Raw genomic sequence first — 26268 nt, 5'->3', positions numbered from 1 at the left:
CAGATGGGAGTGCTTGGCTGGGAGCCTGCCCTTCCACCTGGGGCTGAGCGTGGAAAAACCAGCAGCCCTAGAAAGTCCGGGCCTGTGACCCTGCCGTGGATGGTAAAAACCACAGTCAGGCCTCTGCTCCCCGCTGGGCAGAGGGCCAGACCGGCCCCGCGCCCTGTGCAGGCTGGCTGGAACCAACCGACAGCAGGTGACAGCAGGCGAGCGGGGAGAGCAGGCATGCAGGGGAGCGACGGATGAGGGCGAGAGCAAGGATCAGGTGCACAGAGCCCCTCCTTCCAGGGGAGAGGGGCACGTAGCCAATGTCAGGGGTGGTAAATGATTTCTAGGGGAGATGAATGGACAGTAGCTTGGGACAAAGTCTGTCCAGGTGTGGTGACAATGCTCAGCCTGCCTCCTGCAGCCTGGGTGCAGTGAATGAAACTCAGGGAGTGACCGAAAGTGACTCCTTCCCTCCTTGTCAGGCAAAGCCTCTTCCGGCACCTGCTGGTCTCCAGAGGCCTTTCGTTTTAAATAGCCAGCACATCAGGGTGCCCCCAACTTCGAGCAAAGGAGCAGCTTGAGCAATCCCACCCAAATGGAGCCGCAAGCCCCAGCAGGCCCTGCGGCACTGGAGCCCACAGGGCAGCCCGGCTCCCCAGATGGCCGGGGGGAATGTAATTCTGATTCCCCTCTATTCTCCTACAAGGCTTCTGAGCCCCCTGGCTTGTTGCAAGTGAGCATTCCCTTGAGCAAAACCCACAGAGGAAGGCCCTGGCCACAACAAACAGCCCAGGATCCCCTCCCGCTGCAGACACAGGCCTGGCCGACCGTGTGTTGTCACCGCTAGGTCCCGGTTCCAGCATGCCCGGTAGGAGTGGGAGTGGGGGGTGGGGAGGTGGGGACAACCTTAAGGGAAAAGCCTTTTTTTTTTTTTTTTTTTAAGGACACCTACATGGCTGCTTCCCAAAGTGTACTTAGCAGCAGTGTGTTTTCCAGGCTTTGCCGGTTTTACAAGGGTCCACTGTGCTGCGACTCTTCCAGCTAGTGAGTCGCTAACGTGGCGGGCTGGGCCACGCTGCTGGTGTCACTTCCGCTCAGCCTGGCCCTGCCGACCTCAGGGGCATTAGGAAATGTGGGAGAGCGCGCCCAGAATGCTAGACATCTCTGCCTGTTTGTTCGTCTGTGGTTCTGGGGTCCACAGGGTCAGAGGTGAGCTCGCCCCAGCCAGCACAGGGCAGCCGCAGGGTAATCCCACTTTGGGCTCCTTTGAAAATCCTGGAAACGTGATCCCCACCACGCGTTTGTTCACTCCTGTGTTCTCACACCCAATCCTTTCCACTTAGGGCCCTCGTAACCATTCCTGAAGCTTCTTCCCCAGCCAATGCGTTGTCATGGCGACCTCAGGGTAACGGCATGCCTTAAACTGTCAACACCTTATGGCCCAGGTGCTGACCCGGCTGTCACACGTGAGACGATGACTGACACACACACACACGACAGCCAGCTGTCATGCGGTGGTCTCACTGGCTCTGAGACATCCGGAGTTGGGAGAGTGAGCTGGACAAGGTCAAGTGTCCTGCTCGCTTCTTCTTGGCCTTCAAAAACCAAAGCTTCGAGATCCCCTTTGGGCGAGGGCAAGAGTCTCCAACCATGAAGTCGAGACCAGAAGTGTTGGGATGGACAAGCATAGCAAATCGATCGATACATCCACCCCGCAACACCCATGTGCGCAGGAGAGAGCTCTTGGACCCAGCCTGTCCCGTGGTCACCTTCAGGCCTCCGTGCTCACCCACAGCAGCACCTGCCGCTGCTTCCCAAGGTCACTTGGCCCACAGGACCCCTCACCTGCCTCACCGTAGGCCCTACACTGGCAGCACAAAACACTTGTTAAAGTTCGTGGCCAACATGGAGGATACGTGTGGTCCCGTGTCTTGGGGCCCTGGTATCTGAGCCATGGGAAAAGCAGTGACTCTTGTTGTGCTTGGTGCCCGGGAGGGTCACAGCAGGAGGTCTCCCAGGCAAGCGAGCAGAGATCTGGGCTCAGCCCTGGCATGTGGTAGAGCTTGGAAAACTGGGAGGAGGGGAACAGCAGTGTAGCCAAGGGAAGGAGCGTGAGTTCAGATCCTGATCTGGTCTCCGAATGGTCCTAACAGTTATGGCATCTCCCAGGAACTTCTCGGCCTACATGACTGCTGTGCCTTCATGTCAAGTGTCCGGAGTGGTGGGCGCTCAGCAGGAATCCTGAGTTGGCTACTATGGGTCAGCCATCCCATGTGGGGAATTAGGACCCAGCCGGCAGGCTGAGCTAGTCCAAGTCCAAGGCCGGCTTTCCACCCTGCCTTTACAGGCAGTGGACAACAAGTCAGCCCAGCTCCCCACCTACCTCTGCCACCCTGCTGCACCCAAGACAGAGCCGCTCCTTGGTACACACCCTGCAGAACACCTGCCAAGCATGCTCTGCCACTTTCCCCGGCCCGTCCCAGGCCTCACCCCTCCTGAGGGCCCCGGTCCCAGGCCTCACCCCTCCTGAGGGCCGTTCCACCAGCAGGAGAGGTGCAGTAGAGGAGCTGGGAGTAGACCGCCAGCCCCTCCCTAGCTAGGATCCTAATCTCACACCTGGCCCTGCCTGCCTGCTGGTGACTCAGGCTCCTGCACAGTTTGTCCTCCTACCTGTACCAGGTGAACTCCTCAGGCCCCCACTCCCTTGGTCACATGACTGCCCTCCCCCACATCTCCTGGGCAGGAGTCCCAGCCTCGGCTGCACAGGGAGCTGTGAAAACCTTGACACCCAGGCCACGCCCCCCTCCATTCTATCAGCCTCTCTGGGCTGTAGAACCTCCCCCACCACTCCCCAGTCCGCAATTGCTGCAGCTCTTCGGATGTTTGCAGGGGAACCCACAACGCTGGGGCCACTCGGTTGGAACTGGGGACAGTAAGAACCAGCAGCACCCCATCACCTGGGGGCTTGGCAGAAATGCAGAGGCCCGGGCCCCCGCCCATTCGGATTCCGCGCTTAAACAAGGTTCCCAGTGACTGCCCGCACAGCAGCGCTAAGTAAATGCTCGCCGCGGGCCGGGTGCGGTGCCAGGGGTCCTGCCCACACCAGCTCACGTAATCCTCTCCCAACTCTCGGCCGTTAGCACCGCCTTCCACAAGGACACAAAGTGCCATTCGTTCCACACACCCTTGCCGGGCGCCGGGGGCCAGTGCAGAGCCCGGCGGGGCGTGTTTCACCCGCGTCGCCCGCTCGCTGTGCGCTCTCGAGACACTGACTCAGCCTCTCTGCGCTCCCGCAGATCAGGGCTTCGGCCAGCGTGCGGTGCGCCCCCTCAGGCCGGGCCCTCGCCCCGCCGGATCTAGCAGGGCTCAAGAACGGAGGTTAGCGCGACGAACACAGGAGCCCACCCGGCGGGGTCGTGGGGGTCGCGGAGAGAAGCGCGGGGTCGTGCGCACTAGCAGCCTCCGCGGGGCGTGGGGCGCGGGGCGCGGGCGAGGCGGCCCGGTCCCCGCTCTCCCTGACGCCGGTCCTCGCCAGCGGGCCGCAGACGTAAGACTCGGGTCAGACCGCTGTTGCCAGCCCCGGTCAGCTGGGTCACCTGTGGCGGTGCAGCCCCGAGCGCGGCGCGGCGGCGCCCCCTTCCGGCCGGCCCGAGCCGCTGCAGCGGGCGTCGCCGTCCCCGACCCAGGGGACGAGAGTCTTGTGGGGGTTGTTCGTGCTCCTCGGGGCGCAGGTCGCTTCCAGAAATTGAATTTCCTCTCGGGGAAGCGTCGCTAACCCAGTCCTTCCTCGCGCGGGCCAGGCCCGCCCCCGCTGCCGCTGACCTCCGCGGGCCAGGTGCATCGACATCAGCTCCGGGTCGTTTCACTGAGCCGCATCGTCCGCGGCGTTTCCCCTGGAAGCAGGGCGCCTGCTTTCCCCTCGGTCCGCCGCGCAGCCCGCAGGGGAGGTGTGAGGGTCTGGGCTGGTGGCTAATAGCAGGCACAGTCGGGACGAGAACGCAGCTCCCCCGAAGCTGGGCCTTTCCGGGGTCACAGACTCAGAAGCTGTGGGGGCACACGGGCACGGCACGGGCTGGGGGTGGGGCACGAGGCGGGCTGGGGGCTGCCTGTCCCCTTGGGGGTCGTTCAGATGGCTCAGAACCGCCCTCTGGACTCTGCGTGGTGACTTTTCCAGGATGCTGCTCACTGAGCTGGGACTTGGGAGGGTCCGCCCCCGCCCCCGCCGCCTGCCCCCACCTCGGGTTCCAGGTCAGTGCCCTGCTGTGGGTTTAAGGAGCCTGGCCCCTGGGTGTGGACGAACTCCACGTGCGAGCCTACGTCGCCAGGGCCCGTTGGCCTCTCTGGAAGCTTCTCTTTCCCTGACTGTCCTCGCTGAGCATTGGCGGGTGTTTTCTGCCTGGAGCCTGCTTCCACGTTGGGATGTCGAGGGCTCCGCTGGGCTGGGCTCCAGCTGTCTCAGCCCCTCCAGCAGGCTCAGTGGTCTCTGGCACTTTGTCGCCCTTGGGCCCTGGAGCAGGGCTCCCAGCCTGCGCTGTCCTCAGAGGGCCCCAAATGCTCCTCCCCCAAAAGCACCTGCTCCATCCAGTGCACCTGGCTCATAGCCCTTGGCCTGGGAGGGGTCCGGGGCCACCTATTTCCACCTGCAGAGTCCCTGCGAGCGGCCGACTGTCGGCTCCACAGAGTGGGGAGCTGATCCTGGGTCCCTTCTCTGTGCACCACTGCCTGTTCCGTGGTTAGCGCTCTGTCACTGTGTTGAATGAATGATGAATCAAGGAATTAATGCGTAAGTATTTGACCCCTTGTTAATGTTCAGCAGGGAATTTACTGGGTGTCTACAGGAGTCCACGACAGGCAGACTGCAAGAGGACAGACTCTGGAGCCGGCGGCCTGGGTTCGAGCCCCAGCTCTGCTGCTTAGGAGCTGTGAGGCTTTGGACAAGTTACATAACATCAGTGTGCGTCTGCTTTATTTTTGTTTTTTTAAGCTGGAGAGTAGGAGTTGTAATAAATCAGGCCTCGTAGGGTTGCTAGGAGGAACAAATGACAGGTAAAGTGTGTGTGTGAGAGAAAAGGGACTGGCACATAGAGGATGCTCAGCCAGTGTTGGCCATTATTACACAGTAGTAGAGTTATCGCCTCAACAATGCTGCCAGGGCCCTCCCCCAGTGTGGGTCCCCAACCCCCACTCCTACCCCTCCTCCCCGGGTTTGCAGCACAGCTGTGAGGTGAGACCACGGGAGGGAGGGAGTTGGAGTGACAGCTGCTGAGGATGCTGGGAGTTTGAGATGGACACTTCTGCCGGGGCTGTCCCAGCTGAGGAAAGGTCCTGAGAGGAGCAGCGTAGAGAGGCTGGGAGAGAGCTGAGGGGCTGATGCCCACCTGGGTGCAGAGGGCCATGAAGGGGACTGCTTTGCCAGTCAGGAGGGGCGCAGGCCCCTGCCTGCATTTCTAAGTCCACTCTTGCTTCTGGAAGCCGTCTTGGTTGGAATGGTTTCCCCCAGCCCCATTTGCTGAGGCTGTGCAGGAAGGAGAGAGGTTTGTTTTTTTTTTTGGGCGGGGGAGGAGAGGACCCACTTTGGGTCCAGAGGTCCAGGGGTCTCTGAAGTTCCCAGTGGAGTGCACCAGCAGCTTCAGGCTGATCCCTGGAAAATGAACGTAGCCATGGCCTTGGCTCTCCCGCCTGTGGCACCTGTGGATCATCTGGAAAAACTACACATGAATTCATGCACCACTCACCTGAGTGGGACCCCGTGGGCTGCAGGGGCCAGGGTTTGTGGGAAGAGATTGGAGGAAGGAGGCAGGTCCTGGGGCAGCACAGCCTGAGGGTGCGGGAGGCAGCCGCACTCCCGGCTCTCCTAACACAGCCTTGCAGTTCCTGGAAGTTAGCTGGCGTCTCTGCCGCCTCACATCCTTCCTGCCTCCACTCCCACCCACAGCTCTGCTTTCCTGCCGGCCAATACCTTTACATCGTGCGTGACCCAGATGTTGCCTCCTCTGGGAAGTCTCCCATCCACCCACAGTCCGGCGAGCGCCCTGTCCCCACCCCATCCCACTGTCTGCTATTTGTCCTCTTCCTGGTGAGCCCCAGAGGCCAGCTGCTGGGTCCCATTCATCCTTGCATTCCTGGTTCCTGGCATCATGCCTGGCACGGAGTCTGCACCAGTGGATGTTTGAGGAATGAATGGAGTTGCTGAATCGATACCGTGCGTAGGGAGGGGAAGGGGGCAGCAGCAGGAGCAGCCAAGCCACCCCAGCCTCCTCGCCCTGGCTGGAGTTCAGGCCCAAGGCCTCGTCTCTGAAGCATGGCAGATCATGTAAGAGCAATGCGTTCAGCTCCCTGTCCATCCCCGCCTCCCACGCATCCTCACGGCATGGCCAGAGGCGGGCGAGAGGAAGATGAGGGGGGAGCCTGCGGAGCAGTGAGGCCAGTTGGAGGACACAGGGTACAGAGAGGAGCCTGGGCAGCTGGGGGACCAAACACATGGACAGTGACAAGGTGTGGGGAAATTAGTTACATGATGGTGCCCAGGGGAAGTAAGGTGGGCGGAATCCAAAGTTGTTTACCACTAAAACTAATTGGCTATGCAACATCAGGGGAGGTAACAAAACTAGTAACAAGTGTATAGACATAGGGCTAGTCCTATAGAAATCCCCCCGTAAAATGACCATTTAAGTGATTGGTTGGTCCTTAGCCCTGCCCCAATGACTCTGCAGTTCTGTGCTATAAAAGGTTCTGTTTCGCAGGAAGTAAATGAGTCCTTGCTAGACTTGGCTCCCCGCTGCGTCTGATTGTCTCCGGGATCGGGAGGCTGGGGAACGGGCGAGCGGCGCACTTACCTTTCCTCGGACCCAGTCCATCCTTGCACGGGTGGACTAAGACCCAGCATCTGGCGCCCAACGTGGGGCTCAAGCAGTTACTTTTCGGCCGAGGCCAAGCGGTCTCTCAGGGTAAGTGAAACCCTAGTATGGGTAATGCAGTTTCGTCCATTATGGACTGGGCCTTAAAGGCCTTACAGGACTTGGGAGAGCCCAGAGATTCAGAGGAAGATGGCGGGGAAAGAAAACGGGCTAAGTTTAATCAAAAAGCAAAAACGAAAGTAAAAGTCACCCCGCCTAGCCCATCCACCCCAGAAGGGCTGGAACCCCCCCCATACCTCCTGGGGGCAGAGGCGGCCTCCCCCTATGTAGAGCTGCGGAGGGAGCTACCTGATGCGGACCCTTCCGATTGCCCGGGAGTAGGGAGGAGAAATGAGGTAACTTATGCGGGAGCAGCCACTGGCATGGTGGCGGCCATGCCACCCGCTCTGCTGGTGCTGCTGCTCCTGGGGCCAGGTGGCTGGGGCCAGGCAGAGCCCCCATGCAACACCCTGCAGGAGGATCACCCCGCTGCCTTCCGGGGATGTGGCTGCCGCCTTCCAAGGCCCCTGGGAGCGCCTGTGGTGTCGCCTCACCCACCTCGCCGAGGGCTGCTGCGCGCTGGCTGCACACCTGGCCGCCCCGGACCCCTCGCGGTCGCCATTGGAGCTGTGCGAGGAGCCGCGCCTGGCCGTGGAGCTGGGTGGCACCGCAGCCCTCTCGCACCTGGACGAAGCAGTGCGCGTACTGCGCTGCACCCCTCAACGCAGCGCATGGAGCCCGGCGGGGACCAGCGGAGCCGGAGCGGCAGCAGCAGGGGCGGCCCCGGGCCAGCAGTGGCCTCAGCACAGGGCCGACAGCTGCTGCCCACCGAGTCGAGCAGCGGCGCGGACCGGGAGGACGACGATGGCAATAAGCGCTGGTGCTGGTGGCCCAGGCTGGAGCCCCGATGTGGGGGGGAGGGGAGGACTGCAGCTCCGGGCCCCTCTCTCCACCGCGGAACAAAGCTGGAGATCTGGGGCCGGGAGAGGAGAGGCTGGGGCGACTCGTGGAGAGGCTGCGACGGGGACGCGGGCCGGCCTCGGACCCCAGTCCGAGGGCGCCGAGCGAGCACGCGCCTTGCAGCCCCGCGGCGCTCCCACCGGGTATGGGGCGCTCCGCGGCCACCTGAGGCTGGGGCCTGGCCCGGCCTCCGGAGGCCCGCACGCGCCTTGCACCCTGCACCCGAACACTCACTGGACCTGGCCGGAGGCAGAGGGCGGTACGTCGCAGGACTGCGCAGGTACCAGTTCAGAGGCGCGCCCCACGGATACCTGTTCCTGGCCCTCCTGCTGCACGGGCTGGGAGAGGGTTGAGCACCCTGCTGTACACCCACCCGTACCACGCCTTCCCCATGCTGCTGCTGGACACTATGCTGTGGTCTACGTGCCCATCACGTCCCAGGGCAAGGAGACCGACCTGCCAGGACTGCCTGCAGTCCTACCTCCTGGAGACGCTCATTCAGCTGCCTGCCAGCTCCGTCACCAAGGTCTCCATCCAGTTTGAGTGGACCCTGCTCAAGTGGACTGAGTACACTCCAGACCTCAACCATGGCTTCTATGTCAGCCTGTCCATCCTCAGTCCAGCTACTTCGTGAGTCTGTACACGGAACTGCTGCTGGTGAGCCTGCCCACGCAGGACTTCAGCATGCCCTACAATGTGATCTGCGCGTGCTACGGCTCCTTCTCCACATCGAGGAGCCTAGCACCAGCGGCCTGGCCAAGAGGCTGGCCTAAAGGAACAACTTTTAAAACAAAAAGGGGGGACCAACCCCCCTCTCAATGGGTGTGTGAGACTACGGGGATGGGTCATTGGATTAGTCAAAAGGTTCTCAGGAAAAAATCTGGAATGGATGTCAAATTGTTAATGAGACTTTGGGCCAATGGGTGGCACCCCAGAAGGGAGGGATGTTTTTGTTATGCAGGGCTACAGACTCACACCTTGTATTTCCATAGGGGTATTGGTGCACAACAATGATTCCTGTGTGCTAGTGTCCCTCATCCCCCACGTACTGTAACCACGCTCCCATAATTACAAGTCACGCGACACCCCAAGACGGGTAAAGCACCCAGCGTCCTGTACCAACCTAAGACAGGGCTCATGGCCAAGCTGCCTGGGTTACCAATGACGGGTAAGGGCAAGGACGGCTGGGGGCAACCTAAGACAGGGACCGCGTGCTAAAACAAAAAAGGGGGAATATGTGGGGAAATTAGTTACATGATGGTGCCCAGGGGAAGTAAGGTGGGCGGAATCCAAAGTTGTTTACCACTAAAACTAATTGGCTATGCAACATCAGGGGAGGTAACAAAACTAGTAACAAGTGTATAGACATAGGGCTAGTCCTATAGAAATCCCCCCGTAAAATGACCATTTAAGTGATTGGTTGGTCCTTAGCCCTGCCCCAATGACTCTGCAGTTCTGTGCTATAAAAGGTTCTGTTTCGCAGGAAGTAAATGAGTCCTTGCTAGACTTGGCTCCCCGCTGCGTCTGATTGTCTCCGGGATCGGGAGGCTGGGGAACGGGCGAGCGGCGCACTTACCTTTCCTCGGACCCAGTCCATCCTTGCACGGGTGGACTAAGACCCAGCAACAAGGGCAGTCGTCTTCCTAGGACTGACTGGCCATAGCCAGGGCATCTGGGTTCAAATTGTCTCAAATCTGTCCTCTTCCCAGGGCTGCTCGGGTTCCTGAAGCCTGGAAGGAGGCAGCTCCTACTTTTCAAATCTGACAGGAGGGTGTGGACCAAAGCAGTAGGGGCTGGAATGCTGAGGCACTGCTGGGAGCCAAAGTGTCTCGCTCCTCCTGACCCTGGGCACAGGGGCCAGGGGACCGATGACCCCCATTGCCACATGCAGGTGACTGCACCCCAACTTTGGAAGGCAGAGAGTTGTGGCGCAATGGCCTGTGGGTGTCCTGAGCCCCTTCCTCCACAAAGGTAGCAGAGTGGTCACCTAGTGAGGACAACATTGGCTGCCAACGGCCAGGCCAATGACAGTGCTGAGCCCAGCCCACGACCCCTCCCACCCCAGTGCTCCCGACACCCTGTCCTTCGGCCAAATCATCCGAATCCCCCATCTCAGCCTTCAGCATCATCTTGGGTCCTGCCGCTCCCCCTCCCCCCCAGCCGCCATCCCCACCAGACCCTCGTCACCTCTCAGGCACAGCCTCCACCTCCAGCTTCTCCCACTCCAGCTATTCTCCAGGGCGCCGCGTTCTGCAATCCAGCCCCAACTGAGCCGTTTGTTCCCTTGCTCAGAACCTTCAATGGCTCCCCATTGCCTGTGGAATTCACTCCAGATTGCTTAGGCTGGCATTCACACCCTCTCAGCTCAGGGCCAGACCTCATTCTTCACTCCCTCTGCCTCTCCATGAGCTCCCCTATGCTCTGAGGGGCCAGGCCTGTTTCTTCTGCCTGGACAGTCCTCCCTGTCCCCCTCCCCCTGCTGAAGACCCATCCATCCATCCCTCCAGGTCCTGTACACACTGAGAACCCCCCAGCCCTGACTGCAGGATGGGCCCTGTCTCCTGTGAGCACTCCCAGAAGCCTTTTTGGGGATAGCAGCTCCTTGAGGGCAGAGCTGAATCAACTCTTCTCTGGCCCCACAATCTGCAGGGCACAGCACTGGGCGTGTGAAGTGGACAAGAGAAGAGGAGTAAGCAAATGAGCACAAAATCCATGCATCCACGCCATCAATGTTTATTGAGCACCTGCTACGTGCCTAGCCCCTGCTGGGTGTCAGGGATACAATGGGAGAGAAGGCAGGTGTGGTGCCTGCCCTGTCCATGCTGAAGAGTGGCCACAGCCCCATTCCCCCATTCATCCGGCTCCCCCAGCACTTCTGGGGACTTTCCTGCTGGCGGCCCCTGGGTGTGTGTTCTGGGACTCAGACCAGCAGGACACTGGGCTCAGCAGTGTCTTTGACAGCCCAGTCAGTGTGTGCAGCTGTGTGCTCCACGAGTCCCAGCCTGCACATCCTCAGAGGCCTGCCAATCACCTGTGTGGGGCCCACTTCCTGCAGAGCTGGCCCTCTCCGGGCCACCCCACAGCTGGCTGTCCAGGGTCTCCAGATGTCACAGGGCTCAGAGCATCCTGTCTGGTCCCCGGGGGTGGCTGGCTCTGGCGGTGATGGGGAGCAGATGGACTCCCTTCTGTCTCCTCTTCCCCACCTGCCCTCTCACAAGGAGGAGAGGATGAGGAGGAAGAGAGGAGTGGCACAGGAAGGTGGGAGAGGAAGTCCTCCGATAAGATGCTCCACCCCTGGTCCCTATGGGCCCAGAGACCCCAGCACTGAACCTGCTCCCTGCCGGCACTGACATTCACATATTGCTCACCACATGGCATGGCCCTGGCCAGTCACAGCAGCCTCTGGCTGGGGACCAGAGTCGGGCCTGGGGGTAGGAACCCTGCAGGTGGCAAGCATTACCCCCTGGAGTTGCTAGATTGTGGAGTGAGCCAGGGGTCCTGGGTCACTGGTCCAGGGGTCACTCGGGAAATCAGCTGTGGTATTTGCCAGCTGGGGCACGGGGACAGAAGTGCTTTCAGTCTTTGAACAGCTCCTGTAACTGCTTCAGCGCGTGCCAGCCCTGTGACCAGCCACAGGGGCCATTCGATCCTATCAGATCCAGCTGAAAACTTCACGCTTTATTGATGTTCTGCGTCGTCAACAGGCCTATGAGCACCGTGCTACTCACTTCCCACACCTGGCCTCCACCCCCCCCCACCGTCCTCTCCCACTGAGCAGTCTGCAAGGAGCCACCCCCCCCCCCCGCCCCGTGTCTCCCCTTTGCCCCACCCTGGGGTGCCAGGCTGTTCTGGCTTCCAAGCTTGAGCTCTGGGGTCAGGAGAGAGCCAAGGCCTGAACTGCTCAAGCCATTCCCCTCCCTCCCACTCCGCCCACTCCCACACTGGGAATGAGATGTCCCCGCTGTCTCCTCCATCGAGGCAGCTGGGCTCTCCTTCAGCCAGCTCTGCCACCTCCTTCTCCTCTAAGTGGCCCACGCTGTTGACCACCAAGATGGTAGAGCGGCCACTTCTGGGGATTTCTCTGTCCTGTTCGTCACTGTACTGGCAGTGCCTAGAAGAGACTTGGCACACAGCTGGTGCTTAATAAATGTACGTAGGGTGAGTGAATGAATGTAGGAGGGAGAAACATGAGCAGGTCAGGCCATTACTTCGTGGACCCTCTAGGGGACATGAAGACAGGACCAGGGTAGGGTTCCCCCAAGCTCTGCTCAAGAACTCAGGGCGGTGTGCACTAACCACTGGGGATCACTGTGCCCATGGGCTGGACACTACAGGGCATAGGCTTCAGCCCTGCTTCCTGCATGGAAGTCAGAAGGGATTGGCTTGAGGCCCATTCAGGAGGGGACTCTTGTGCTGTCCCTACTCCCTCATATGCCCCAGGGGTCTGGTCCTCTGGGTCCCAGAACAGAGAGCAGTGCCTCCATGCAGGGGTGGTCTGGCAACTGTACCCTTACGTTCTAGTTATCCCCATCCCCCCACTGTTGCTCCCTCAACCTCACCCCTCAGGGCTGAACGTGAGCTTCCAGCCTTTCTCTCCCCTCCCAACCCTGCATTGCTCCATCTCCCCATCCTCACCGAGCAGCCCCCTCCACCAGGCAGTCCCAGCTCTCTGTAGTCCTCTCCTCATTGGCTGGATCAGGTCCTGGAAGTTTGCCTTGTGAGTCCCAGCTCCTCCCATGCCTGCTATGCCTGCTATGCCTGCCATGAAGCAGATAACTACTGGTCATCTCTGCAGGTCTTGCCTCTGGGCCCAGCAGGTGCAAAGAGGAGACCAGAATCTCGGGTGGAGAGGGATCTCTAAGCTGGTCTAGAACAACCCCGGGCACCCACCACACGCCTGGCAGATGGCCACCTAGAGACCATGCTGGAATACCTCCGGAGGTGGTGCACGCACTACTTCCCCAGGTAGCCATCCAAATGTTGAACAGCTTCAGCAGCTAGAATGTCCTTTTCTGCAGGACATAAATGAGCCACCGGCCCTCCTGTTTCCCCCTACACTAAACATTCTTCCTCTGTGTTCATACAATGCTGCTTACGATCAGTCCTCTCTCCTCCACCCCAAACATAGGTCTCCTTCATTTCTCAGTATCTCCCCTCTCCTTCTCCCTTCTTCATTGCCTCTTAGCATCTGACAGAAGCCCTGAGGCTGGAGACCGAAGAGTGGGCATGCCAGAGAGAGGAAGCATCTGGGGCAGGGTGGACAGGGAGCTGCAGCTGGCAATGCCTGGCCACTGGTTGCTGACTCCCACAGAAGGAGCCTTGACGCTTGTGAGACAGACAGCAAGCTACCAAGCTCTTTCCCTCTCTGCTGTCCACAATCCCACAGAGGGGTAAGGACCCCCAACCACCTCCTCCCCACTTTCCTGGCTACTGGCAGAGCTGACTGGGCTGCCTCACACACATGGTAACTTAACATTTCCTGGCCTCCATGTCCTGGGAGCCTCACGCCAGCAGCAGGATTCCACTCCCCACCCCACCATGGGTGCTGAGAAGAGGGGTTCTGGCACACGGTGGGGTGGATGACCAGGCGGAGGGGAAAGCAGGGGTCCCAAGAAGGAGACACAAAAGTAGAGTCATCCTAAGAGTGAGCAGCCGTCGGCGGACTTGCGAGTACCCCAGCAACGCCTGGGTGGCCACTGTTCCTCTTTGTCAAGATCCACCAGCCAACTGCTCTCCATGGGTGTTAGGACTTGACCAGCCCCAGGTTGTAGTGGGTCATGGGTGGAGACAAGGATCTTACGTTCAGGAGGAGTGGGGACACACAGAGAGGCAAGTGATGGGAGTGCCTGCTACTTGTCCCGTTGCTTAGAGCTCTCACTTCCAACATTGAACATAGGGACCAGGAGGCCTAGCAGCCACCTCTTTCCAAAGACCTCCTGTAAGTTCTTGCGCCAGGGCCGTGCCCTCACTGCCACCCCCTTCCGCAGCTGGTGGCGGGTCTGCCCTCGGAGGATCAACAGCAGCTGGTGGCAGCAGAAGCCGGCGCAGGCCAGGCCGATGGCAAACCAGAGGTAGAGCATGAGGATGACGAACATTTCAGAACCGGGGACAGCTCCTGCGGGTGGGGGGAGGGGAGCCGTCAGAGCCACTCTGCACCCAGGCCACGTACAGAACCGCCATCCAGCCAGGCGCCTTCCGCTGGGAGGGATGGAGATTAATGAGACTGAAGCCACACTTTGTAGCAATCTCAGCGTTTGCTGAAGGCGAGGAAGGAGGAAACAGTTGCCCTAACTTTTTCTTAGGGCTGATGACTCCTGGGATGAGAAAGGAGACCAGGTGATGTGGGAAGAGAAGGGGATTCAGCTTGAACTTGGCGAGGAAAGCCTCAGATCCTGGGAGATGGCACCCAGATCTTAGAGAAGACCCTCTCCCTGCCTTCTCTTTCCGGGCTGGAGGCAAGGAAAGGGGTTGTTCTCAGAAGGACAGGGGAAGAAGCCAAGGACCCTAAAGACGGAGGCGGCACCAAGGCAGCAATGCCTCCTTCCTGCCAGGCTGGGAGCTCTGGCCGGGAGGACGCAGGAGAGTGACAACGTGATGGAGCACGGAACCTAGTTATCAGGAGGAATAAGTCACGAGCTCAAGCTCAAGGGCAGCCCAGAGCACTGATGGAGAGAATAATTCAGCCATCAGTGTTAGCAAGAGGACAGCGTGGCCACCAGAACAATCATCCAGAGCTGTCCTGCCACTCAGAGCTTGCTAAGGCTGGGAGAGGCCCTCAAGGTCATTGGTTCAGCCCCCTGCCATGGGGCAGGACCTCCCCTCAAACCCCCTTAACCAAGCACTCCCCATTCCTAGTTTTAAACATCCACTGAGTCAGGGATTTTGTGTTCTGCCTCAGATCTTGGGTGGTCGGTCCGTGCTAGCTTTGATTCCCAGTTGTGTGAACTTGCACAGGTTTCTTAAGCTCTCTGAGCTACACGCATTTGCTCATCTGTAAAATGGGTATAACAATAGAGATGATTAACCTGGACTTCATAGGGTTGCATGATGCAAGGAAATGAGGCGTGAGGTGGTCGCATTCTGGTTCACGCTCAGTGTGTTACCCCCCAAGGGCCATTTTACAGACAAGGAGACGACATTTATAAAGGGTGCAAGTTTAACCCCCAAGGCCCCAAGCTTTCCAGGGCTTGGTGTCTGGCTGAGCTGCAACTTTGGCAGCTGTGGTAAAAACACCCATCAGCCAGGACAGTGGGTCCCGTGGGTCCAGGAGAGACTGCAAATGCCTCCCTTAGCCTTTCACTGCCTGCATGGTACCCCCCACACACACCTCCACCAGGGACCCACCCTATCCTATTCTTCTCTGTCCCTAGCCACCATGACCCTTAGCCCACCTCCTCCTGGGTCCCCCTGGCCTCCAATTTCCAGCCCCTTGAGGGAGGAGTGGACTCGGTGACCAGCGAGGACGTGGATCTCACCAGCAGCCTCCTCTCACCCTCACCCCTAGGAGCTTTCGTAGCAAGTTTTTCTTTACAAAATGGGAGAAATACAAGTCCAGCTGCCAGGGGGTTGGAAGCTCGCTGCTCCAGCTGGCTTTTAGAGCAGCCCCTCGGCGGGCACGGGGCGGCAGTGGGACAGGCCTCGCATTGGGCTCTGCCATCCCCTGACCCACTTCTTCCCTGTCAGCACACATTAACTTGGGCAGCCGCCTGCAGGCGGGAGGATCCTGGGGCCGCGGTGCCCTGTGGGCTCAGGCAGTGCTGATAGGCAACGGCGGCCCATCAGAGCTGTCAGGCCCAGGCCTGCCTTGTAACAGCCCCAGGGACGAGCCTGGGCGGATGGAAGCTGATTCCCGCAGACTTCTTTCTGGCACTACATCAAAGCACTGAAGCAAAGACCTTGTGGCCTTTTCCTGGCCCCATGCAGCAGCTCCAAAGGGCTATTCTGGGACCTGCTCTCTCTCCCAGTGTTTGAAGTTACCTAGCCTGGTTGCTTCAGCTCCACTTAACTGTTTCATAAAATAGTTATGCTCCTTTCAGAATACTGTAGAATTTTCCTAAGGGGCCTGGAAGGTCATAGCACACACAGTCCCCTGCCCCCGCCTCCCACCAAACAGCAGTGACATGCTAGACAGATGGTCACCCAGCATCTTCGTTCATACATCCAAGGACAAGAAGCTCTCCCCCTCCCGACATGGGTCCTCCCTCAAGAAGCAGCTTCCGAGAGGCAGTCCCCATGAGGCAGTGTGGAGTAGGAGAAAGGGTATGAGCTCAGGTTGGGATGCTACCAGCTGGGTGGCTCTGAAGCAACTCCATCCTGCTACGCCTCCCGATCCTGAGCCTTAAAAATGGAGCCTTAAAAATGACACCTGCACTGCAGACTGGCCTTGAGGACTGGATGGACTGAGACACACACAGCAGGTGGCCCGTACAGTGCAAGTCCCCTTTCCCTCCTGGACTTCCTGGTGGGACCTCCTTCACTGGTCCACCTCTCCAAATGCCACGGCACCTGTCACACGGCGTCACCTCCATATCCCAGGTAATAGGGAGGTTCAGAGAAGTGACAAAACCTGCAGAACCTGCACAAGTGCCACAAAGCCAGGAAAAAGGACAACTTCCAAAACCTAACTGGCCAGGCTCTCCCTCTGCAGCACCAGCCAAGCGCCTCTGGTCAGCAGCCATCTGCCTGCAGAAGACCCTCTCGGGACCCCCACTCACTACCAGCCCGTGCCCTGGTGGCAGATCTGACTTAGGGGTCAGTCCCAGAGCTGGGAGACAACTCAAATCCTATTAAACTGCTTGTGCCCACTTGCGCGCCCCGGCCTCCTGGGCAGACGAGACTGGGTGTGCTCTCATCCACTCGGACTGCCTGTGAGGGAAGAAGCGATGGAGAGGAGAAAGTGGAGCAGGTGGGGTGCAGTTGGCGGGGGGAAGTGCTGGCAGGGGGAGCAATGAGCAGTTGGCAGAAAAGGAAGATGAGAGGAAGAGTTGGAGACGGGAAGTCTTGGCCTCCTTCTCCTGGTGGATGTGGTGAGGAGGTGAAAGCTAGGGGGACGCATCCTTATGCCAGAACAGGGGGCTGGGCTCCACGCTGGCCCCCTACTGCCCCCACTCTCCCATCAGATGAAAACAGGAGGCCCTTCCTTCCTCCCGATCCCACAGTCGGGCACATATGGACAGGCCTTGAACCCAGACTCCCCTCAGATCAACCACCTCAACCTCCTCCTCTGGAGCCCTCCCTTCCACGGCTGGTGAATCGCTTGGAACAGAAAGTGTGCCCAGGCCTCTGGCTCGCATCCCTCCACCTGCCTGTGCTCACACCTCACCCCCAGCCCTCCCACCTACCCTCCCCTGGCCTGCTTATTTTGGTCCCAGCTGCCTCCGTTGCCAGCACCAGAATCCAGAAGGCCTGGAAGCTCTGGGTTCTGGGCCCAGCTCAGCCACCAGCCTGGCAGGCAACCCTCAGAGTAAGATTCTGTGTCCCCACTGCCAAATGGCACGATCACTCTGTGCCTGGGATGGACCAGGCTACAGCCACAGGCTAGACCCCAGTGGTGGCTTCCCACACAGCGGGGCGCAATCCTCCCCCGTGCCCAACCCCGGCACGTCAAGGCAGTCCTGGGCTCCCCCACAGAAGTAGCTGCATCCCGTCTGTCCCTGGAGGGTCACCCAGTGAGGGGCCGTACTCCGGTCCCTGTGGCCTAAGGACGTGGCGGGCAGGCCTGTGGGAGCAAGATCCTGGGCGAGTCACTGAATCCCGCCTGACGATGCTGGGCACACACGTGTGGGCACATGCTACAGTCAGGGCCAAATCGGTCAGAGTCCAGACCAGGGGGAGATGGAGTGGGAGGAAGGAGGGAGGGCCGAACCTCCAGGTACAGCGGCAAGAACTGCCACCTAGTGCCAGGGAGTAGGGCATGCTGTTCACAGTACAGGTTCCACCAGGGTGCCCAGCTAGACACCAGTTTGAGAACACACATGCCTGGCTCCTGCAGATGCCAAAGCCTCCCAAGAGAGGGCGCTCCCACAGCGGACCCAGGCTCTGTACTGAGGAGGTGGAGCCCCGACCCCCAGCGGCACCCTGAACCCCAGGGCCTCTTGGTCTGAGCCACCCACAGGCTAGAGAACAGCCTGGTGTGGGCAGAGTGGACAGGAGACTAAGGCTGAGCCTCCTGCTGGGGCTGGGCCAGGCCAAGTGCAACCTGGCTGCCTGGTGGTTGGCAAAACTTCTGGAGGGAAAAGTCTTTGGGGCGGGGCGGGGGATGTGTGAGCTGCACTGGGTCCTGGCAGAGGAAGGGCACAGCCTGGGTGTACCTCCCAAGGCCACACGGAGGGACATGCCTGGCACAGGGCAGGGCCATCATGGGTGAGGAGGAGTGTGGGGGGAGGGGGTCGTAATTGCCACATACAAGGTGCCCACTTCACTGAATTTCTATTAGTCTAAGTATGTCTCATGCCGTACTGGGGACGTACTCACGAGAAAACACTGCTTATCTCAAATTTTAACTTAGCTGGGCCTCCTGTATTTTTGTTTGCACATCTGACAATCTTCGAGCTTGGGGTGGGATAGGGGTGCCTTTGCGTAGGGCCCCACCTCCTGCCAAGGGCACTCACCCGCGAAGAACTGGCTGATGGCCGTGGGCAGGAGCGTGAGGAAGGCCAGGGGGTGGGCGAAGGAGACGGAAAGGACGGCGGAGATGTAGGCCACGCCGGCCACCATGGAGTAGAGGCAGGCGAGGGAGGTGTAGAGGCAGAACAGGACGAAGTTGCGCATGTTCCGGCCGCCGATGCAGTTGCCGGTGAAGAAGCAGTGATGGTCGTGTCTCAGCGTGACGCGGGCGCACACCCGGCAGAAGTGGGTGCTGGGCGGGGGGCACGGGGCCCTCCTGGCCGGGGTGCCCTGGCCGGCGCCCAGGTCGTCGTCCGGGGAGTTCTGGATGACCAGGACGTAGTTGCCCAGGGCGTTGGCAGAGAGGAAGAGGAAGAGCGCCCCGTGGAGCAGGGCGGGCGGGAAGAGCGGGGCGGCCGCGGGGTCCTCCGGCATGCTGGGCAGAAAGAGGAACAGCTGCAGCGCGAAGGTCACCAGGGAGAGGCACAGGAAGTAGGCGGGGGCCACCACGTTGAGCAGCCGCAGGGCCAGCATCCTCGCTTACATTCCTGCGGGGCGGGGGCGAGAGGAAGGCCGACTTACCGCGGGGCCCAGGGGGCGCCCTTGCGCGCTGCTCCCGCGAGCGAACCCACGGCCCCCGGACACCCTCTCTCCCCACTGCCAGCACCCAGGGCCTTGCAGTAAAGAACCCCTGCGGGCTCTGGTGGCCCAGGCCCTAACTGGGAGGGTGGGGCGCCCCTTGGGTTTTAGGAAGGGACTTGTTCGCGGTCTGTAGGGGCAGCAGGAGCTGGGCAATAGAGCAGCGCCTCTCTCTGGCAGGCAAAGGGTTGGGGTCTCAAGCAAGGGGCGGGCTCCTCACCAGCTGATTTACTGCAAGTCCTGCTCCGCCTCCCCTTTCTCGCACCTCGCACCTCCGCCCATCATGTTGGGCCGGAGACAGGGACGGCCACCTGGCACCAAGCTCTCTGGGGGTTCTATAGGGGGCAGCGGGCATGGGGATGCATGCATGCAGTCCAATGCGCCTGGAGTCTGTGTTTCTGCTTGTCTATCTGTGTGCACACACACGTAGCCACTGCCACCTGGCTTCTTCTTCTTTTTCTTTTTCTTTTTTTTTTTTAAATAGATTAAACCATCCGTATGCTCACGCGCTTGCCCCGGCTCTCTGTGAGATGGGCGCATCTGGAATACCTGTGTCAGCGGATCCTGCTCAGTCCGTGTCTCCCACGCCGCCGGCTGCCCCGGCTGTTTCTTTGCTAGGAGCGCTTATATGGGAAGTGAGGAAATTAAGATTTCCCCCTCCAGCACCCTGCTCCCTCTCTCCTGGTGGGAGAAACCCAAGCCAACCCCAGGGCGCCCAAGCCCTTTCAAGGCTAACGAGTCCACCAGGGGGCAAGAGGCGATGCCAGCCTTCCCTGCGGTGGGCCCGCCACTGGGCGCAGCCCCCACATCCCAGGTTCAGGCCAGTCTGGGATGGTACCGGGAAATGGAATTCCGAGTGCCAGAGAGAACTTTTCCGGGGGCCAAGGAATCAGCCAGGCGGAGGCGCAAGAAAAGTTCTGCACCCAGAATGGGCGGGTGCCACCGGGCCCCAGTCTAGGCTGTCCCATTAGACCAATTGGTCACCTTGGGATCCCCTTGGCAAGTGCCTGTGGCCCGGTGGACCGCGGCCGCCTTGGGGAGCGCAGGCCTCTGTGCGCCGCTGGGGCGCAGCGCAGAGCACGCCCGAGGGTGGTCGCTGGGGCTCGGATCCGCCCCGGGGCCGTGCGCTCCCGAGCTGCGGCGGCGCTGCCCACCGCAGGGAGCCCTCGGTCCGGGGCTCTGGCGAAGCAAGTGTCTTCCCCGCGCCAGTCGCCAGGGGGGCGCGGGAGCAGCTTCCAGATGCGCCGCGGCGCCGCGAAGGCGAAGGACAGGGGCTGCGAGAGTGAGGGGCGCTCGGCGGCGCCCGCAGCCCGGGCCCTGCGCGGGAGCCGGAACCGGGGAGGCCGCCTGAAAGGCTGCGGGCCCGGGGGGAGCTGTCCGTTCAGCACCGGCTCCCGTCTCGCCCGCCCGGGAGCGCGGCACAGCGGAGGCAGGCGGCTCCAACGGCCGCCCGCGCCTCGGCCAGGGGTTCCCGGGCCCGCCGCGCCCGCCGCGCCGCTGCAGAGGGGTGGGGAAATGAACTCACCGAGCTCCGGTCGCCGACAAGAGGAGCCTCGGACGCCGGCTCGCGCCCTCCCCGAGGCTGGAAAGTTGTGGGCTCGGCCCGGCAGCCTCGCAGCCTCCTTACGCTTCGTTTCGGGCACTGGGCAGGTAGCGGGGGTGTAGGGAGGAGGGAGCGGGCAGCCGCCGTCCTCCCACTTGGGCGCCAGCGAGTGGGGGCCAGGAGGCGGCGGGGACGGCAGCCGGCACCCCCCAGCCCCGCCGCCCCTCCCTCCGCTCCCGGGGGCGGCGCTCTGGCCACCGTCTCAGCATCGTGGACGCGCTCCCCCCACCCACCCTCCTCGCTCGACTCCCCTGAGCTGCCTGGGGCGCCCCGCCTGACTTCAGCCGCCGGCTCCCACAGGGAGCTCGGGATTAGCCTGATGTGGCGGCTCCAGCCACCACCTCGCGCTTGCCCCTTTGCCATGTCCGCGAGGGCTCCCTGCTCTCCACTCAGGCCGAGGAATCCTGGGGCCTGAGCGCTGTGCTGGCCGGGGGTTGCCGGCATGAAGACCAGCGCCCTCTCGGAAGAGCTGCACAGAGAGAGGCTGGAAGCCTGGGTTGGAATATCCACCATGCACTCCCGGGAGATGCCAGCATCCTTCGCTGTAGAAGAGAACTGAGCATTGCACGGCAGTAGATGTGGAGCCCTGCACAGAGCCTGCCTAGGGTCAGCGCCTTTGAGTGTTGGATCACAACGATTGGCACTGTCTCCGGGCTCTGGCTATATAGTAGGCATTGGGCTAAGCCTTGGGAAGCCAGTGGAGCCCCATTCGAGGAATGTGGAGGCTGAGGCTCGAAGAGGCCAAGTTGTCTGCCCAGAGTTGTCGGGCATGGAAGTGGCAGACCCTGGAGCTGACCTTGACCATGGCATGGCACTAACGCTCCTGCTCTCAGCCTCTGCACAGCCTACAGCAGCCCTCGGGCAGGGGCCCCTCAGGTGTGGGAGAAGGGACAACAGAGGGGGTGACCCAGACACGGAACGGAAGACTGGAGCTTTTGCTTGGAGCCCCAACCCCATCTCCCTGCTCCTGTTCTCCTCCCCTTCCAGTCAGTGCCCCCACTGCTCTGAGCGAGAGTGGTGACACCAGTGTGTCAGATGCGGGGCAGGGAAGTGGGGGGGGGGGCTCCAAGCACTTCAGGAGTGCAGGTGCCACTCTCCTTACCTTCTTGCCCCGCTCCACTCCTCTGGGTGAAGGCAAAGCCTAATAAATACATAACCACGTAGCGCTGTCTCCACCGGTTGATGGAAACAAGAGCAATCCCTTGAAATGAGGGCCATGTACGTATCGGCTCAGCCTCTATTTTTGAAAGAACAGTCACTGTTTTCTCTGCATGTTACCAGCAGACATCAACATAGAAGAGGGAGCCAGGAAACCTTTCTGTGTTCTGGACGGATCTTACATGGAAAGGTGCTGTGCTAGGTGATGGCTTCTGCGCCTCTGGGAGCCCTCCCTGTAAGTTCCAGCAGACACAGACAGACAGGGGAACACACATGGCCCTTTTCTCTTTGGAGGAGCTGTGTGTCACAGCCATGGCTGCCTGGCCTCGTCACGAGCGCTGCCTGCCTCTCACGCTGGCTTGCCGGGGAGGCAGCCTGGAGGGCTCGGTTTTCGCCATATTGATTGAAGATCTCCATTCCCTAAATACCTTGGGAGTCGGGTGGTATTTCTAATTTTATTTTGCATATGGGAGTGTGGTGGGAAGGTGTGTGTCTGTGTGCGTGTGTTTAAGAGAGAGAGAGAGAGAGAAAGGAGGGGGAGGGAGAGAAGCTGAGTGGATGTGGGAGACGGTAGTGGGGGAAGGGCGTCGTCAGGCAGGAGAGAGAAGATCCAGCCGTGCAAACACAAATGGACAAAGGCCCATTATTTATTCAGAAATTCAGCCGCCCAACAGAAAGGGCAGCCGAGCTTTGGAGCTCCAGCACAGGGTTCCTCGGCACCCCCTTCCCCGGGGAACCAAATGTTGTCTTGTTTTTCTGGAACGGATGCTTAACCTTGACAAGATCAGCAAGGCGGTCAGGTTGAACATTTCGCTTTGATCTTGGCCCTGCCGGCATTTAGAAGACTAAGGACGGACCCTTCATTTTGCCACCTGTGTGAGCTCGGGGAGGCCGCTGAACCTCTGTGCCCTCAGGAATTCTTATCCATGGGAAGAAGGTTCCTTTGTGGTGGCGGGGAGGAGTTGGGAGTGTGTGATTGAAATTCCAGAGCGTGGGCCATGGGAGCACCTCCTGTCTCCCATCTCTCTTCAGTGCATGCATTTTTTTCCAAAGATTTTTATTTATTTATTTGAGAGGTAGAGTTATAGACAGAGAGAGGGAGAGACAGAGAGAAAGGTCTTCCATCCACTGGTTCACTCCCCAAATGGCCAAAACCGCTGGAGCTGCACCTATCCGAAGCCAGGAGCCAGGAGCTTCTTCCGGGTTTCCCATGCAGATGCAAGGCCCATGGACTTGGGCCATCTCCTACTGTTTTCCCAGGCCATAGCTGAGAGCTGGATGGGAAGAGGAGCAGCCGGGACTAGAACCGGCGCCCATATGGGATGCCGGCACTGCAGGCGGAGGATTAACCCACTGTGCCACAGCGCCAGTCCCGTTGCACTCATCTTTGTCCACAGAACTCTCTCCTTTTTTCAGCAAAAATGAGAAAATGGGGCCAGCGTTGTGGCACAGCAGGTTTAACTGCCAGTTGCAATGCCAACATCCCATATTGGAGCACTTGTTTGACAGGTCCAGGATGCTCCACTTGCGATCCAGCTCCCTGCTAATGCACCTGGAAAGGAGGCAGCAAATGGCCCAAGTGCTTGGGCCCCTGCCACCCTTGTGGGAGACCTGAATGGAGTTCCAGGCTCCTGGCTTCCAAACCTGGCCCAGACCTGGCCGTGTGGCCATTTGAGGAATGAACCAGAGGATGGAAGATCTTTTTTCCCTCTCTCTGACACTCGATTTCTTTCTTTTTTCTTTTGAGATTTATTTATTTATCTGAAAATCAGAGTTACATAGAGAGAAGGAGAGGCAGAGAGAGAGAGAGGTCTTCTGTCCACTGGTTCACCTCCCAGATGGCCACAACGGCCGCAGCTACGCTGATCCGAAGCCAGGAGCCAGGAGCTTCTTCCGGGTCTCCCATGAGGGTACAGGGGCCCAAGCACTTGAGCCATCTTCCACTGCTTTCCCAGGTCATAGCAGAGAGCTGGATTGGGAGAGGAGCAGCCGGGACTTGAACCTGCGCCCATATGGGATGCTGGCACTGCAGGCGGCGGGTTCACCCACTATGCCACGGCACCGGCCCCTGACACTTGATTTCAAAGAAATAAATATTTTTAAAAAATGAGAGCTGGTGGCCTATGTTGGAAATATTCTGGGGTTTCTTCCATATCTGAACATATGATTTCCCCAGAGTAGAGTTCATGAAAGTACCTTGATTGACAAACTGATGCTGGTTTCTCCCCGAAAGCAAAAGCTCTACTCAGAGATCTTCAGAAACGCCGGGGAGGACACATTTGCCATCGACTCTCACCCGGACCAGAGTCCCAGGCTCCATAGACAGCGGCAGGAATCCCCTGCTGGGCGGCTCTCCACTGCCCTTGTCTTGTATTCTCACGGTGAGCCGGGGCTGTGCCTGCAGTGGCTGCACGGGAGCAGCAACACAGACAGGCATCCCACTGCCTTGAGGGTTTGCCCCAGACTGGAGCCCTCTCCTGCGATCCGGCGGTGTTACCTGTGTGATGAGGGCTCTCTCCCAGCCACTGCACCTCGCCTTCAAGGAAGGAGCTCCAGGAAGCTGGCGGCTTCTCCCCGGGACCAGGAACCCCTGCCCACGTCCGCAGGACGCTGCCACGCCGATGGAGGGGAGGAGCCGCGCTGCTCCCCTGTGTCGGGCAGCTCGGGGTGACGACAGGCTGGGGTCTCGGGGTGAAGTCAGGTGCCAGGAGACAGCCTCAGGTGGGACGTCTGTACCGTCGGCAGCCAGTCACCGTCGTGGTAACCACAGAGCACGCCCCCTCCCGTCCCTGCCTGCCCAGACTTGGAAAACATCTCAGCGTCTTCTGCATCTTAGCCTGCCGAATACATGAAAATTGTGTTATCACCGATTTCCTCCTTGGAGGTGGTAATTTACTTTGCCTACTCCATCTTCATTTCCACGGCGATTGCATTATTTGGATGTAATAAAGTGCACGGCAGCTTACAAAGCGCAGCTACAAAATTAAAATTTCATTCCGTCCAGTCTCTCCACAGCCCGAAGCTGGCTGGGCGAAGAATTATTCAACCCATTTTTCTTCTTCTTTTTTTTTTTTCTTTTCTTTTTTTTTTTAATTTATTGACAGGCAGAGTGGATAGTGAGAGAGAGAGACAGAGAGAAAGGTCTTCCTTTTTGCCGTTGGTTCACCCTCCAATGGCCGCTGCAGCCGGCGCATCGCGCTGATCCGAAGCCAGGAGCCAGGTGCTTCTCCTGGTCTCCCATGCGGGTGCAGGGCCCAGGGACTTGGGCCATCCTCCACTGCCTTCCCGGGCCATAGCAGAGAGCTGGCCTGGAAGAGGGGCAACCGGGTTAGAATCCAGCGCCCTGACCGGGACTAGAACCCGGTGTGCCGGTGCCGCAAGGCGGAGGATTAGCCTGTTAAGCCACGGCGCCGGCCTAACCCATTTTTCTTATGAGAAAACCGAGGTCGAGATTTGCTGCCTGCTCGTTTGCAAGACTCACCTGTGTGCCATTTAAAATGTACACAAAAGCCCCAGGGATGCTTAATTTTTCCAGCAGACATCACTCCCGCAGAAGAAGCAGGATATAGCATACTCCCCCACCAGGGGGACCACCGGCATGGCCTCCCTCTGTCTAAAACAGCCCTGCTCTGTACCCCGCCTCCCCTCCCGTCTGCTTCCTTCTGGCAACGCTGACCGGCGCCTGCTAGGGTGCAGGTTTGCCGGTGCCCTGCCTGCTTCTCCCCGCTAGGATGCGCAGCCGAGCCCACGAGAGCAGGCTGTGGGCTGCTGATTCCACTGCTGTCTCCCTAGTGCCTCTCACGGTGTCTGGCGTGGCAGGTGCCGAGCAAGTGTAGCTGCCCAGATGAGTCCCAGCAGAGGCAAAGGCGAGGGAGCGGCTGGGATGGGGGCAGAGCAGCAGGTCTTCAGGTCACCTCAGCCACCCCAGCACGCTCCCCGCTGAGTGCCGGAAATCTTGGCTGGATTTGGAAGAAGCCCTTTTGGGGAGTGTTCAGGCCGTAGAAGGACAGATGCAAGCTTTTTACCAAGGAGCCACGGTTTCCAGTCCCGGTGGGGGCTGCCAGGGTGCGGTCCAGCAGGGGGGTGGCCGCTGGATTAAGCGTCCCTGGAGTCTGGGAGCGTGGAGGAGGCCAAGGGCCAGGGCAAGGGGAGGTACAGAAGGGGAAGGGGAGGGAGGGGAGGCGGGGAGAGGGTGCCCCCACCTCCATCTGCTTCACCTCGGGCTGTGTCTTCATGATGGACGAGGCACAGGGCAGTTCAGCTGTCGCCGTGGAGAGCGCTGCGGCGCCAGGTGTCCAGGACAGGAGGGGAGGAGGCAGAAGGCTGACAGCTCAATTAGAGGAGGAAAGAGGGCAGGGAGGGGCCGCAGTGCCCTTGGCTCTTCGGAAGCCTCCTGGGAACGTGGCTGTAGTCACAGAG

The 26268-nt window shown here is 60.0% G+C and overlaps 1 protein-coding gene across 1 annotated transcript; it reads right to left on the bottom strand.

Moving 5' to 3' along the window:
* Nucleotides 1-13693: 13693 nt before the first annotated feature.
* On the bottom strand, nucleotides 13694-18983 carry ZDHHC22 (zinc finger DHHC-type palmitoyltransferase 22). Its single transcript, XM_062181825.1, has 2 exons — nucleotides 18455-18983; nucleotides 13694-13959 (listed from the first exon to the last, which is right to left on the bottom strand). The coding sequence occupies exons 1-2, from the start codon at nucleotides 18981-18983 to the stop codon at nucleotides 13694-13696; spliced, it is 795 nt and encodes a 264-aa protein (XP_062037809.1).
* Nucleotides 18984-26268: the final 7285 nt, after the last annotated feature.

The sequence above is a fragment of the Lepus europaeus genome, chromosome 22, assembly GCF_033115175.1.
Source record: "Lepus europaeus isolate LE1 chromosome 22, mLepTim1.pri, whole genome shotgun sequence".
NCBI classification, from domain to species: domain Eukaryota; kingdom Metazoa; phylum Chordata; class Mammalia; order Lagomorpha; family Leporidae; genus Lepus; species Lepus europaeus.
This window is presented reverse-complemented; position numbering and strand designations above follow the sequence as displayed.